A 15579-nucleotide genomic window follows, 5' to 3' on the forward strand; every position below is an offset into this window, starting at 1 on the left:
ATCCAAATCCGGCCCGCATGCCACACTATCAAGCCGCTTTCTCCTTCAGATACCGCCCCGTGTCGCTCGCCGCGAACGAGAAGGGGCTTTTCGTCATCTCAGGGCTACGCGGGCTCATTGGCAGGGCGAAGAGGTCGTCTTCGTCCTGTCCGCTGGAGGAGTGCTGTGGCGCAGGAGGTCGCGCGAATCCTGTATCCTCAAAGGATGTAAACCCTCCTGCTCCGGCTCCGCTCGTGCCAAGCGCGTTGAGTGATCCGAGCCCTGCTTGACGCTGCTGCGCTGCGAAGGAGTCTGGCGGTCGCTGGGCTTGCATGCGGCGCTGTTGGGGCTGGCTGAGCTGGGGTGCTGGAGAGGGTGCTTGGGCGGGCTTTGCGGCGAGAGTCGAGGGCGCTGGCATGCCTTTTAGAGCGGCAAAGGCGCCGAACGAGCCTACTGCTACGTCTGAGCTCTCCGGGCTCAGCGGGTTGAAAGAGTCGCTCGGCTCGGGGGCAGGTTTCGAGGACGAGCCTCCGGGACTCAGTGCCTCTGTGGATGTACCAATCTTCAAGCCTTTTAGCTTGTCCATCAGCCTTCCTCCTCCGGGTGATCTGGGGCTTGCGGGGCCGTTCAGGTCGGCAGCTGCGAAGGGCGGTGTTTGCAATGTCATAGTCGAAGGCTTGGACAAGACGCCAAAGTTCCCTTCGATCCATTCTTTCTCCGCGATCGCCATCTGGAACCCAACTCCCTCGACATTCTCCTTCGCCTCGGCATCGATCTCCTTCTGCAGCACCTGCAAACGCTTCTTTGCCCAGATCGTGTGCAGCACGCCCTTCTTGCCCGCCGCGCGCGCCGTAGCACCTAACTCTGGGCTGAAGATCGCCGGCAAAGGGTTTGTCCGCCAAGTCACAGCGCCCTTCTGCAATCTCACAGCCGTGGGCACTGCGACGCCCGCCCCAAGCAGAAAGTACAGCCTGTTGACCGGCACCTCAGCGTTGTCCGCGTCTTTACTGCTTGTGTTTCCTTGCTCACGAGCCGGCAACACAGTCCTCTTGCCCTCCCAGCTGATCTCCCAGTCTCCAGCGATGTCCCGCGTCGTCTCGTCGTCTTCCCATTCTACCATAAGCACCTTCGTGCCCTCCTTGCTGCGCCCGGGTTCGAACTCGAAGCGCGCGAGCGCATTGCTAGAGCTCAAGGAGGGGGATTCGACATCGTCGGGCGCGTGGGTCGGCAGCGCCTCGCTGGCGGAGGATGTGTCGACGGGGTTGAAGGGCGGCCGCGAGCCGGTCGGGGCGCTCATGCCTGCCTATATATATGTTGCTTTTGCGACGTCTGCCGTGTGAGGAGGGTGGGTTTGTAGGGTCTGGAGGGCGGTTCGTCCGGGCCCGGCCAGGGCGGTGCGTACAGTAGTCTGAGGCGGTGCGAGGTCTCCGTTTTCGCTGCCCTGTCGCTAGCCGAGCATGGGTGTGGTGTGGTGTGGTCCCTGGAGCCTCTAGCCTGCGCCGATAACCAACAAGATATGCAGCGCAAGTCGCGACAATACCAGCAACGGCAATCAAGAATTGTAGGTATACAGCAGTATGCGAGATCTCACCCTACAGCCGCAGCTACAAGTATCTCACGCACGCCTCTCGCGCCGTGCGTGGGCGCGGGCTCCTTGCTTGCGTGGGCGCCGCTTACACCGACGGCGTGGCAGTACTAGTTCGAGGCCATGGAGAGCCCCTCCACTAGCTCTGCGATCGCCGCCCGCACCTCCCCGTGAAGGAAGTAGGCGCTCGGCAGGATGGCGAAACACAAGCTAGCCTGAATCAATTATAGCACGCTTTTGTGGGCCTTGTTGTGCGGCTCGTTCCGGAAAACGGATATGCTTGCAGTTATGGTTATGGGGTGCAGATATGAAAGCATGCATTGTACAAATTCAGTGTGAATTAGTCGTTACTTTTCTCTGCATCTTAAGTCTTTGTTCAGATCCAACATCCTCCGCGACAGAAACCGAAAAACAAGGAAAGTCGTGAGTCGTCAGCGTTGAGGAGCATCGCTGCATGAAGCTGACGCACGCAATCGTGGCTGTAATGTCCACGTGCTGTCCACGTTCACAGCGCAAGGCTGAGTCCATGGTCTTCGTATCTCGGCAGGATCTGGAGGAGGTCAGCTAAAAGGTCATTCATTCACCAAATCCTTCTTGATATAGAAGCACTCACCTCTTGGGCAAAATTGTCCTCGCATTCGTTGATCTTCGCCGGAGCCATCCCCTCGCCGTCAGTAGGATGACTCTCACAAATCTGCAGCGGTACTCGCAATGCCAATTCCGCATGTTGCATGCCATTCACCTTTGCCTTCACGACTACTGTGTAGTCGCGGCTGCATAGTTGGCTCGAGAACGTCGGCACGGTGCCTTCAGCCACATCGATTGGAATTGGTATCGTTCCCGAATGGCTCCTGGCATCGGTTTCGTCAACATCTAAGCTGACATTGTTTCGATCTGAGGCGCGGATTTCGAACTTGCCCAGTTGTCTTGTCTCCGTCCTTTCATTTGTATCAGCCCTCGCTTCGTTGAGGTCCGTCTCCCTGACCGACGTCCGCCACCTCGTCCGGCTCTCCAGAAAATACTCGACCCTCACCCTCCGCTCTCCACTTTCAAACTCATCGTACGCCTTGCTCGCCGTCTCCCACCCCAATCTCAACCGTCCCACAGTCCCAAATCCCCCACCACCAGACCTTCCAACCACTGGCGGTGGCTCCTCCATAGCAACCCTCAACTTCGCAAACAGCCTTGAGAACCTCCCTCTTCTCACATCTGCTTTCGCCGTCACAGACTTCCTTTCCAGCGAGCTCTCCGCGTAACTCGGTGGCTCATCCTGCGGTGCAGTCGTGACTTGTATCCTCCGAGAGGCGGAGACCGTCTGCACCGCTGTCTCTCCCGGCCGTCGGTATCGAAGCGTAGCCTGCAAGCTGTATTCAATGAGCGGCTGCATGTAGAGGCGGCCCCAGGGGTCGACGTACGGGGAGCCCGCTTCGCAGGACGGTGGGAGATTGCTTTGGTTGGAGTTATGGGAAGGAGCCAGAGAGGGCAAGACGAAGCCGACGGATATAGTGGTCGAGTCTCCAGATCTGGTGGTGTTGATTTGGCCGCGCGCGTGAGAGGGGTTGGTGGATTGACTGAGGTGTGTGTGGATCATTGTTTGGTAGAAGTCGGGGAGGGCTGGTGGTTGCGACCAGACGCGGGTTTGGCCTGGATGGAATGTCAGTATTTTGCATCGACTTGAGTGAAGTGGTGCGTCAGGCTTACCGACTAGTGAGCAGTGTAACGACAGTGCTTCGAATGGTCGGTGTTTGTGCACTGAGATCGATACTGGAATGACGTTGCCTGGTCGGTAGATTGGATGCTTCGTCATCGACTGCGATGGGTTTGAGGAGCAGGTGATCGCTAGAGACGTAAATGGTCCGGTAGTGAAGCTTGGGTCCATGTTGTTGTCTCGTGAGAGGTGAGCTTTGATCAATTAGGTTGCTGCTGTGATGAAGCTGGGTACTGTAAACGTTGCGCTGACACCGCAGGAGCGTTCCGATGCATCAAATGAATTGCTTACACAGCGGGCGTTGTAGAGCGAGTCAGCATTCACCTTGATATATAAAGGTGTGTATTAAGCGTAACAGAGCGCTTAGGTGTGGTACAAATTCGGCGAAACCTTTCGGCGAAATCGGCGACACGTATAGTACCGCCGAACAAATCTTGACAAGAGCAGGGCAATGCATCGCAGAGTCAACACTGATGAGTAATGCTTTCATTTCGAGCATGATGTGCCTTTCAGAATCGCAGGCATCAATCTTGCCTCAAGTTCGCCGAATTAGCATCCTGACAAGCAGGTATTTAAGTAGGGAACCATACTAGCTAGACTTGTTTTCGTTGACACTGGCAACATCCGCATTCACTCACTTCTTAACTAGCAATTTTGATATATCTCTCTTCCCTGGCAATGCCTCACACTGAAGACAACGCAAAATTCTCGGCGCAAAGGGACGCATCCGTGGAAAGGGGAATCGCGGCCGATGCCTCGAGACAGGGCGACTACAACAACTCAGGAATACCAGACAACTTGCTCAAGAAAGAGTATCAGGTCCCCGAAGGTGGACGCCGTGGATACACAGTCCTGTTTGGTAGCTTCATGGCTATCATGGGCGGTCTTGGCCTTATGAACAGCATAGGCATCTACCAGGCCCGGGTTGCTTCTGCCCAGTTGCCTCAGATCTCGACCGGCTCGATTGGATGGATCTTTGGTGTCTACAATTTCATGGCCTTCTTCGGTGGGATACAGATCGGCCCTCTCTTTGACCGTTACGGTCCGACATGGCTTCTCTTGGCTGGGCTCGTTCTGTACATCGCTTTCTTCGTGCTCTTGAGCTTCTGCAAAGCCTATTGGCAGTACTTCGTGGTCATTGGAGTATTTGGCGGCGCGGCTACATCGATCATATTCGTGGTGCCCGTGGCCTGTCTCGGCCACTACTTTGACAGAAGACGAGGGGCAGCCACTGGCCTGGCAATGTCCGGAGGGAGCCTGGGCGGCATCATGTTCCCTCTCTTGCTCGATCACCTTTGGAGTCGAATCGGTTTCGCATGGGGGACTAGGGCCGTTGGTCTGATCACGATCGTTCTTGTGGCGCTTGGTTGTATTCTGATCCGACCGAATCCAGACTTCCCGCTCGGACACGAACAGAGTTCGAAAGGCAAGCGAAGCGTCCTTCCCGACTTTTCGATCCTGCTGATACCTTCAGTCGCTCTCATGGCTGCCGGAGTCTTCTTCATCGAATGGGGCTTCTTCGTCGGCTTGGAGTACGTCGCCTCATATGCTCTGAGCCATGGCATCGCGAGAGATCAAGCGTATCAAATGGTCGTCTATCTCAATGCGGGATCGTTCCCAGGCCGATGGCTGCCGGGATTTCTTGCGGACAAGTTTGGTCGGCTGAACACGATGATTGCTACGAACATCCTTTGCGCCATTGCCATGTTGGCCATATGGTTGCCGGCCAATGGTAATTTGGCTGCGACCATTGTCTTTGCAGTAGTCTTTGGCTTCGCGAGCGGAAGCAACATCAGCCTGGTGCCGGTTTGCGTAGGCGAGCTGTGCGACACGCGGGAGTACGGACGCTACTATACCACTGTTTATACTGTGGTTAGCATCGGGTGAGTTGATCATTCACATATTGGAGAAGCCTTGAATCTGTTCTAACTTCTTTGGTAGGGCTCTCACTGGCGTTCCCATTGCCGGCGAAATTGTGCACGGCGACGGCGTAGGGTACACGGGCTTGATTGTGTTCGCAGGGGCTTCTTATGTCGCTGGGCTAGCGTGCTTTGGTGCTTTGAAGCTGTACACTTTGAGACGTCGCAGTAAGAATGAGAAGCACTGTTCTCAAGATGACATCTGAGGTTGATGCCATTGTTGTTGTCGCATCTCAAGACCGCAAAGCCAGGCCGTGCCCAACTTCACGTCAGGACAAGGTCAGGCGTTTTGCCATCTCATAGGTAGATTACACTGATGGCCGATGTGGAATTTCTCACACGGGATGTTTTTCACATGCAGAAGATCGTTTTCACAGCAAGGTGACGCGGTCGGCTTTGATTGCATGCCACGCCACAGCAAGTCATCGGTTGAGCCAAGAGCAATTTCGCCGAAAGTTGGCTCATTTCGGCGAGGACGCCGAACAAAGAAACTGGACTTCGCCCAACATCAAACCTCATCGACGCAATGCCCCGAGCATCTCCAGCAAGACAATATCGTTCTTTGAAACGTAGCAAGCCATGCGACAGGTGTCGTGAAGCGAAAACGCGCTGTCAAGTCCTCGAAGGCCCGTCATGCTCGAAATGTCAGCGAGCAAGATTGCCCTGTAGCTTCTCCAGCACATCGCAGACAGGGCTCGGTTCTGGAGCTGAGAATGATGTCCAGACAACTCCAGCACCTACTTCTCTAAGCCAGCATGAAGGCTCGTCGGTCGAGCCGTGGCCGCAGACTCCCACGGCAAGTGCGGCCACCGCTGCTTCTGCTTCGCAGACCGGTGACCGCATTTGGTCAGCCCAACATACGCCGGCCATACAGAATTCCGAGGCAGAACTCAAGATCAATACTCAATTCTCGCAGAGCCTGGAAGGCATTGAAGGCATCTCTGCTCAACTTTTCGGAGCCTCTTCAGAATCCGATCCATGGTTGTTACGCCACTGTAAGTTCGATGACTTCGGCAGTCGGTCGTTTCAGAACTCGCAATACCGGAATGCTGGCGGCGTGCCGTTCGCACACAAGATCCCGATTCATTTCTTGATCGAGTCGGATAGACTTCGCGAGAGTGCGAAGCGAGAGACCGAATTTCCCGAGAAGCAGATCGCCTCCCGCGAAGAATTGGACGCCATCGTGCCACCTGTTTATGGGCAACGGCTTGTTGCGCTGTAAGTTCGTCATGCATCATGCAACCATGTATACCTCAGTACTGACCAAATTGCAGCTTCATTAAGCATGTTTTCCCGATGCTTCCGGTTATCTCTCGCTCGCAGCTAGGCATAACGCCAACAAACCCTCTCCCGTCCTGGGCAGCCCTGCAGAGATGCCCTTTACACCTCCTGGGAGCCATATATGCACTTGCATTGAGATTCGTCTCAGAAGACGACTATCTGGCTGTATGGAGCTCGCAGACCTCACCTTCGAGCGGCGTAATGTGGAGGCTGGTGTACGAACAGTTGCAAGAAGAGGTCCATCGACCTCAGCTTGCAGTTCTCCAAGCGACTTTGCTCTATCTGCACAAAGAGCCTGGCGATGAAAGAGAATACTCTCTATCTGACACGCCTTTCGTGTGGTCATGGGTCGGCAAGCTTGTTGGTCTTACCATGTCGCTTGGCGTTCAAACAGAGTGTTCGATGTGGGCCATTCCAGCTTGGGAAAAACGGCTTCGGAAAAGGCTCTGGTGGGCTGTCTATGCCGAAGACAAATGGAGATCTCTGTTGATGGGCCGGCCTCCGTACATTCACAGTCAGGAATGGGACATTGAAGACTTGGACGTTAGCCACTTCGCACTCGGATCGTCCAACGCAACGGGTGAGGGCGGTGCTGGGTTTCGGAGTTTTATAGCACTCACACGAATTGCTGAGTCTATACAACAATCGTTGTACTCACTCAGGGCTTCGCAGCGCTTGTCGACTGATTTGACTGCCTCTGTCCAGACGGCCAGACCTCTATTGGCACGACTGAACGTCTGGCGGTCAACACTGGCAGACAGCGTACGCCTTGCAGATGGTCATCATTTGAGCCATGGCACGGGAACTCAATCGTCCATTCACTTTGCGTACTATATCTTGGTGATATACGTGTACCGCGCACTTTTCAGGCCGATGGTGCCTTCCAACATCCCACCGCACATAATCGATCTTGAAGAGCCGATCATGGACGATCCTATAGGTCTCCCGGAGTTTAATTGGGACGCGGCTGCAATGGCAAACGATGTGCCGTTCCCAGCTCTGGACAGCCCATCGGATTCGCAGATGGAAGTCATTGAAGACATTACACGGGCAGCGAACGAATGTGCTGCCGGTATGATGAACCTGGTAGGCCATTTCTCGTTTAGAGATCTCAGCAGGTTCTGGTATTCCTGTAAGTACATTTGCGGCACTGTCTTCATAGACGTCACACGTTGTGGTCAAAAGACGAACTAACATATCATCGCTGATAGGGTCTCGCATCGGGTTCGCCGTTACCTCAAACTTCATCATTCTTTTACTCGTTCAAGCTCCTAGCGCCCAGTATGCGATGAAGTCAAAACAGTTACTCGATATCTGGAACAGGTTACTCAGAGATCAATGCCGTATCTGCCCCACAGTAAGACTTGGGCTTATGCGACTCAACGCACTTCAATCGGCTGGCTTATCAGAAACGTTTGATCTACCTCCACACGTCGAACAGGTACTGGCAATGCGGAGGGATACTAACATGGAACATGTCATATGATCTCTCCAATCGTCTGAATCACTTAAGGGGCTTGAGCACACCTCGGGTTGGTCGGACCTTGTCACACGACTGATCTCTGGCAATGGCAATTTCCCATCACAACGACCACAGGACAATTGTATTGTTACATGGACGTTAACAAAGAGGCATGGGTGGGCTTCAATGCCCAGCAAGTTCACTTCGTTCTTTGTCAACCTTGTATCTGGTCGAGCCCACGAAATCTTTGTTGGATTTCACACAACATACGCCATGTGTATATTACGCCCACAATGTACATCGCAGTCAGTCTCCTCCGACCAACAGCGAACAACACCACCGCAAGAGATCCAAAAGCACTCCGGTAGTGCTTCGAAGTTTCTTCCGATACCAGCTGTTCAACCCCAACAATCACCATTCAGAGTTCCTTCGCTGCTACGATGAACGTCTCGACGTCCCACAATAGCAGCTTATTCTCGGGCTCCCCGACTTCGGCCAACAAGACGTCGTCTCCCTCCAATTTCCCTTGTGCCAACATGAGCATGCCTTTTAGGCACCTCATGAACGGCACTATCCACAACGCCCACACCGCGGTCTACCACTCTCCGGCCCTCCACGCCCGCAACATCGACTCCAAGGAAAACCAGGGCCTCCACGCCGGCGCCATTCTTGGCATCGTGCTCGCAATCATCGTCGGCATCGCCCTCCTCCTCTTCATGATGGGCTGGGCCGTGCGCTCCCACCGCGCCGCCTACGCCAACTCAGGCAACACCCGCGCTCGCACTCGTAGGCACGTGAGCCCCGGCCATCTCGAAGCCGGCGGCAACATCCAGTATCCTGCCCGCTCCTACGGCGGTAGCAGGGAGAAGACGCCGAAGTTCCCGGGTCCGAGGAATGGGTATGCTTCCGCTAAGTCTTCTGTGAGGAGTTCGGCGCCGTCGAAGGCTTATACTCCTTCGCATGCTTCGAGGGGCAGATGCCCGTATGCGGATGACACTCCGTTCTCGGCTGTGCCAACTATGGAGGCTAGGAGTCAGGCTGGGAGCAGCCGCAGGGGCTCTTCCTGAAGGGTCGTATAGATGGAGAAATGTGGTCTTCCTCAGAACGCACTGATTGCGGTGCATTCGTCGAAAGGACTTCGCTCCTTTGATGGAGTTAGATGCTGAGTTTTTCATGCATTGCAGATTAGGAACAGAAATCGAATTGTGCGTTTTCCCGCGAAATTACTTTGTCTCATAACGTGCCTCCTTTGGTCCAGCAGGGACGCAGAGCTTCAGCGCCGGTCTGCTGTGCTCATCGCCACTAGTACTGCTTACGATACCTGACGGTCTTTAGAGACTCTGTGGAACCAAGACTTATCGCAATACTTCCACCTCCAGACTCAGTCTCTCTGTATCAGCTTCCCAAGGTCATGCTATCGTCATTCCAAAGGCCTGCGATTGTTGGCAACGCATTCCTTCACGTACTTCCGCCAAACAGAATCTACCTTGACTGCCTTCTCAAGAAGCTCTGCATGGGAGAACCTCCCCCATTCTTGGGACTTCGGAAACTTCTGTATTAGCTCTGATTGGGGTATCCCAAGGATTTGCAGCACAACATCTTTCGCCTCGACCCACTCGTGGGTATCCCCGGACCTTGGATATGGCTCGGGACACTCATAGAGACCACTGTGTGTGCTTGCATCAGGACAGACGCAGACGGGTCCATGGCAGAGTGGTGCGCTGACGCAAATTTCCACTTCGGTGCTTGCACCTGCTTCCAAGAATATGGTCATTGCTTCCAAAATCGCAGACTTCTCCCTAGCGAATGTGATTTTTGGGACAGATTGCCGGTCGAGCATATTCATGAACCCGCACACTGTTCGCAGAAAATCGGTCCATACATTATTGCTGCAAGGTAAATAGTACGCCTTCGGTTGGCTTGACGCAGTGGCAGTGTCTCGAGCAGACAGCTCGTGCTCGGACACAGCACGGCGTGTATACCAGAGGCGAAGATCATGCCCTTCCACATCGTCAAATGCATTGTCGCTCTCAATCTCTTTCGGATCGACAAACCCTGTTTTTGTTTCGAATACGAGTTTGACGACGTCCTCAATTAGACCATAATGCCGATATCGGGCAAGTTGGAGTATGAGATAAGCCCAGCCATCCCAATATTTACGGAGTCGACTTCGTTGAAAGCTATGAGAAACAAGACGTCTGAAAGCTGCTCTGGCGGAATCTTCGCAGGCTTGAACTGCGGGTTTGTTGAAAGTGCCATCTGCATGCCACAACGTCGCCGCAGAGTAATCCTCCAGACCATTGGCGAGCTGGATTGTATGCAAATCGAGACCCCTAAGAGATGAATTCGATGCCCCTTCGAACTTGTCAACCTTTATTTGAAACTCTAACATTTCCAGTTCTAAGAGAAATTCCGGCGCTTTGAAATGCTTGGGCACATGGGCATCGATCTTTGACCGCATTTTGGTTGACCGAAGGAAATCGTAGATGACCCTATGCTGGTATTCGATCCCATGTGGCATCAATGAAGGATTATACGCCGTGGCTGGCGAAAGGGCCATCAAGTCTTTGCAGCGTGTCTCCACAAAGACACGCATTGTGTTATGTACAGCCCGGCACTCAGCCACATCATCATCGACGGACGCAAGACATGTGGCAAACCCTTGGCTGTGCGCAATACCACGCCCGCTTTGTATGCTTTTTTGCAGCATCCACATGAAGAAATATCGGATGTGGGAGTCGTTGGTTTCTGCGGCAAGCTTGAGGGCCATTGCGCACTCAGAATTCCCGTCTGTTCTGTAGGTAGAATGTATTCGAGAATAGACCAGCTGGTACAAGTATTTCTCGACTTCTTGAGGGAGTTTCTTGATGTATCGACCCATCTCAGTTGCGCTTTCACCGCCGGCCAACCGTTCACACACGGGGCTTAACGCAAAAGTGACCCAGAGTAAGTTGCCGTCCGCCTTAGCACAAAGTTCACGTATGAGACGCTTTGGAGGATCCAGAGAGTCGAGCGCTTTCCAGTATTCCGTGTAGGAGCCTTGATGTATCCGCATGCACGTGAGCTCGAACAGACCCATGTCATTGCCAGCATCTTCGAAGAGACCCCTATTGGCTGACTGAAGGCGATGGCAAACCAGCTGGAAAATATCCCACGCACTGTTCTCCGGCAGCTTGAGACGTGGCCACTCAGAGAATGCACTCTCAAACTCCGTCCAGGGTCTGCTTGACACGCATACCTTGACATTTGTTTCTTTGAGGAGGTCGACAAGCAGGGCGATAAGTTCTTGCCTTTCTTGCCTCTCTTGCTGTTCCTTGGCCCCACATTCGTCCAGTCCGTCAATGATGATGTAGGTCTTAAACCCCAGTGTTGATATGATCCTCGTCAAGGCTTGCAGCAGCGATTTTGGATTCCAGGACAGTCCACGCATGGACATGCCACGCTGCCATTCATCCGGGAAAGCAACCTTCGCCAGGACGTCGTACTGCTCGATGGCTTGGTAGCAGAGGTGTTGAAGCATAGCCTTCAAAGAGCGTTGCTGGAGATCGCCTCCTGCAATCCAGAAATAGTGATCCAACATGAGCACCTTGTCCCCGCTTGCATGTGTCTGCAGAGCGGAAGAGGTGCGCCTGTCGAGACGCAAAGACTTCATGAATACTGATTTCCCAGTTCCTGGTTCGCCGGAGATCCAGCAATGTGAGATTGATGAGTTCAACCACTGGTGCGTTGGCTGCTTGCTGTCCTCGAACGCCCAATCGTAGGACGAGCCGGTTGGATCGGCAATCATTTCTTTCCGCGAGTTCATGCTGTTGTAGGCGAGGCTAGACAAGAGGTCCTCGACTCTTTGCTTCTCGAGGGCATTAAGCTGGTGCTGCGCCACCCTAGCAACTTGCTGTAGGACGGCCTGCATTGCATTTTGCAGCGCATTGAGCTTGTTCACCAGCGCAGTCTGTGCCTCCCGCACGACAGTGACACAGTCCCTGCCCTGACGGTCCACCATCTCTCGCAGCTCTCCGAAGCCTTCTTGATCGGATCGTTTGATAGCATACAGAAGGAGCGCAGCAAGTTGTCGTTCGAGATCCCCAAGCTTCTTGTGCCTAGCCTGAAGATCGCCACGCTTCAGCATGACCTTGCACGCTGTTCTTGCTGCTCTCAGCTTCGACTTAGTGCCATCAGAGCGTAGAGGGACCTTCATCGTTTGGAGTAGAGCAGTGATGGCCGAAGACTCCTCTAGACATCTTCCTGCAAGCTTCGCCACGGCTGCATCAGGCTTGGTCAGAGGACCAGTATCCTTGCTCATGTTCTGAAGATCTTCTGCCAGCTGTCGACTTTGGCCGGCTACCTCTTCAATCCACTCTTGTTCTGGCAAAGCATCGCCGGCTGATTTGATAAGCTTGCCAGTGGCAATGGTGAGCTCTGCTGTGAATTGAGTGACGGTTATGACACTGCTGACAAGGCTTAAGACTGCTACACCCTCCATGTCGATGGCGATGGTGAATGCCGAAGGACGAGAAGCTGAACCTGCTGAAGTCTTGCTGCAGAAGAGAACGATGAGCGAAGAGCAATCCGCATTCGAGAGAATGAACGAGGCTGTGTTCTGCTCTCCGGGTGGGGTTGGGCACACATGGCGTTATGCAAATGCAGGCGCGGTGGCGGGCTCAGCTTCACGTAGCGATGGCTGCGAGGCTGCGCAAAGGCGTTGTTTGCACGAATCACCGGGCCGCCGAGCCTTCAGCTGATGGCTATCGCAACCTATCAAAACCACAACCTGCTGTGGAACGGTAAGAGCTGAGGCAACTTGCATGTAGCTGCGCCCACCGGGGCCCTGAAAGTAGCCTGACATCTTGAACGGCATCATTCTCTAGGCTTGAACCTATTGAATGGTTGCTGCCTGTTGCCCATTCGAAGATATTCGTCGGTTCTTAAAGTAAGCTCTACGAAAAGTTGGCTCCAAAGGCTGGGTGACATGGCGCAGCCATTCAGGCTGACTTTGCATCAGCCATCGTCTTATTGCCTGTAGCCGCCAAGGCCTTGGTTGCCGTGAAGGTACATACTCAGCCTCTCAAGAATCGAGACCGTCTTCGCCAGGCTTGTGATCACCGCGGCACGAGGTTTGAAGTGTTGACTCCCTTCGCGGGCTGAGTCTTCGTCGGCGAAACTTCGACCGCGCATACTTATGATAAAATTCAGTGGTAAAATGAGTCTCGTAATCATCGTTGCATATGAACTTATCGATCATGCTCACACGTAAACCATGGCCTTTCACTCACATGCAGGCGTCATATGTGCTCGTGTAAGTACTCGATCAGTGCTTTTTCACGCTCTCTCGCGTAGGTTCCGTCGCGTTGTATGCTCATCTGACCATCTAACGCGTTGCTGTCCGTTCGAACGACCAAACTCTACAGCAACACTGAGCGTGCTGCTCTTCTTCTTCGTGTTGCTCGCGAGCTGACCTTCCATTGCTGACCGAAATCGCATCCAGATTGCGATGGCGCAGTCGATACATCGGCTTCTTCCGCTCCGTCGACCGTGAAAGGGCATATGTTCTTGCGGCCCATACTTCTAGCATGGCGCCTGATTGTGTACGAGACACCTCCCATGTTCCTTTCAAGTGAAATAAGAGGTGTCTAGAACCGCTCCTTCAAACCTCCCCCTCCCCAGTCCTCTTCCTCGTATCACAAGGCGACGCCGCCCTCGAGCTCTCCCGCGAATCACTATCGCCGAGCGACGAGACATCCTCCACGTGCCTAAACCGCGCCATATTGTAATCTGAATTATGGCTGATGCGGCTCGTCTTGCGCCTCGTGGCGCCGTCGTGCGTCGGCGAAGCGGAAGGGTGCGTGATGTTGGTGCTCATGCGGTTCAAGTCGACGAAGTCCGAGACGTCGATATCGTTGAAATCGTCCGAGCGGGCGCGGCTGTGGCCGTGGCCGTGGCCGTGGGCGTAGGCGCCGCCGCCGCGGCTGCCTTTCTTCTCGGCGGTCGGCTCGCCGAGGAAGCCGATGGAGGTGGCGCGCAAGCCGCCGTCGGAGCCCGGGCGCTGGCCGATGGCAAAGCTGACGAGCTTGCCGAGGATGGCGAACTCGAGCTTGAGCTTGATGGAGTAGACGACGCCCTTGACGAGGGTTTCGAGGATGTAGAGGGAGGCACACTCGATACCGAGGAGGCCGAGGTCCATGGTGATGATGACGACGTTGATGGTGATGAGCTGGTACATGGTGCGCTTGGTGTTGGGTTGGAGGGAGGTGCGAAGGATCTTGCTCGTTTCGATGATGTAGATGCCCGACAGGATGATTTCCTGCACGAAGAAGCCGGCCATTTGGATTTTTTCCATTACGTTGTAGCCGCGGACGAAAACGTCGGTCCTGGTGTCGCCGTTCGAGCCGAACGTCAGAACGGTGGTGGGAATGTGGAGGAGGATTGCATTGCAGATAATCATCCATTTCGTCCAGTGGAGGATGCGGTCACCGCGCTCTCCGGAGACGATCAGGTGCAGACGTGACCAAAGAACCAAGCTCTGGCCCGTGACCATTGGGTACCAGCCGATAGTCAGAAAGAAGACCGACAGCCACCGAAGGTCTCCAGGGGTGTGATTGTCGAATTTGAGGAAGAAGCCCAGAGAGTAAGGTATTATACCGATACTAGATATGAGTAGTGACCAATAGTAGAGCCCGCGGTGACGCGTGAACGTCAAGCTGATCATAGCGATGAGCTCTACCGAATTGTACATCGCCAACCCGCTAAGGAAGATAATGACAATACGAAGTGACGTCGACTGTCCATTGTAGCCCGCTGTGATGCCGGCGCCGGGTGAGAGCCAGCTCGACGAGGACGCAACATCCTGCGCTGTGCTTGTGCTTCCTGTAACGGTGCTTGTCATGCTGTGGCGGGGGATACGACCAGAAAGGGGCGGGTCGCTCTCTCAAGTGAAGTCGTGAGGTTGAAATCGCATCCAATCTTCCAGGCTTCTGATCATCGTGAGTCCACCTAGAGTGCGTGGAGTCCTAGTGAGAGACGAGTGTGATCAAGGGAAAGAGAGCATAGGAGAGAGGTATTCAGCTGTACCAAGAAGGATTCCGGGACCCCGCAGACATCGAGCAGCGTGAAGAGAGCCGGATCGGCGAAAGTCCGTCGCTGTAACGCTGTAACGAATGGGTGGGAGACAAGAAGGTTAAGCACACTGGCCGATCGAAACTCTACGGCCACGCCGAGCCCCAGCCTGGAGCCTCCAAATTGCGGGGGACAACGATGACGCTGGGGAGCAGGAGAAGCAGGCCATAACCACGTGGATGAGCCGCGGTAGCCGGGTTGTGTGGCCAGTGACAGGTCCGTTAGTGCTGTCGAGCGCGGCTAGCGAGAGTTGGTTAAAGGCGGTGACTCCGCGGCTAATAATAACGGGTGTCGTTACACGGCAAGACATGATCGGATAATCTCGATGTTGTCTCTTCGTCTGCCAGCGTCCACAAGCCTGTGTTTCTCTTGTCGAATCCATCCGGCCTGCTAGACGTCCTCGATGTATCATGTATCCAGAGTCGTCGTATTCGCTCGGATCCTTCCTCCACCTTCCCGCGAGAATGAAGGGCATTACGGCGTGGCGCTCGCCTATTGCCGCGATGTTGCAGGGATGGACGTCAAGCGCGGCATG

At 54.3% G+C, this 15579-nt stretch overlaps 4 protein-coding genes across 4 annotated transcripts; 1 reads left to right on the forward strand and 3 right to left on the reverse strand.

Annotated features, from left to right (window-relative positions):
• Positions 1 to 28: 28 nt before the first annotated feature.
• Positions 29 to 1276, reverse strand: WHR41_02832 (uncharacterized protein; the record flags this gene model as incomplete). Its single annotated transcript, XM_069371438.1, has 1 exon — positions 29 to 1276. The coding sequence occupies one exon, from the start codon at positions 1274 to 1276 to the stop codon at positions 29 to 31; it is 1248 nt and encodes a 415-aa protein (XP_069231620.1).
• A 2674-nt stretch (positions 1277 to 3950) lies between these two features.
• On the forward strand, positions 3951 to 5397 carry WHR41_02833 (uncharacterized protein; the record flags this gene model as incomplete). Its single annotated transcript, XM_069371439.1, has 2 exons — positions 3951 to 5155; positions 5214 to 5397. 2 exons carry the CDS (start codon positions 3951 to 3953, stop codon positions 5395 to 5397), a joined length of 1389 nt encoding a protein of 462 aa, XP_069231619.1.
• Positions 5398 to 10267: 4870 nt separating this feature from the next.
• Positions 10268 to 12414, reverse strand: WHR41_02834 (uncharacterized protein; the record flags this gene model as incomplete). The annotated part of the gene is made up of 3 exons (XM_069371440.1): positions 10268 to 10289; positions 10595 to 11027; positions 11094 to 12414. The coding sequence occupies 3 exons, from the start codon at positions 12412 to 12414 to the stop codon at positions 10268 to 10270; spliced, it is 1776 nt and encodes a 591-aa protein (XP_069231622.1).
• Positions 12415 to 13575: 1161 nt separating this feature from the next.
• On the reverse strand, positions 13576 to 14814 carry WHR41_02835 (uncharacterized protein; the record flags this gene model as incomplete). Its single annotated transcript, XM_069371441.1, has 1 exon — positions 13576 to 14814. The coding sequence occupies one exon, from the start codon at positions 14812 to 14814 to the stop codon at positions 13576 to 13578; it is 1239 nt and encodes a 412-aa protein (XP_069231621.1).
• Positions 14815 to 15579: the final 765 nt, after the last annotated feature.

The sequence above is a fragment of the Cladosporium halotolerans genome, assembly GCF_011745625.1.
Source record: "Cladosporium halotolerans strain TM138-S3 chromosome Unknown Sca7, whole genome shotgun sequence".
NCBI classification, from domain to species: Eukaryota; Fungi; Ascomycota; class Dothideomycetes; order Cladosporiales; family Cladosporiaceae; genus Cladosporium; species Cladosporium halotolerans.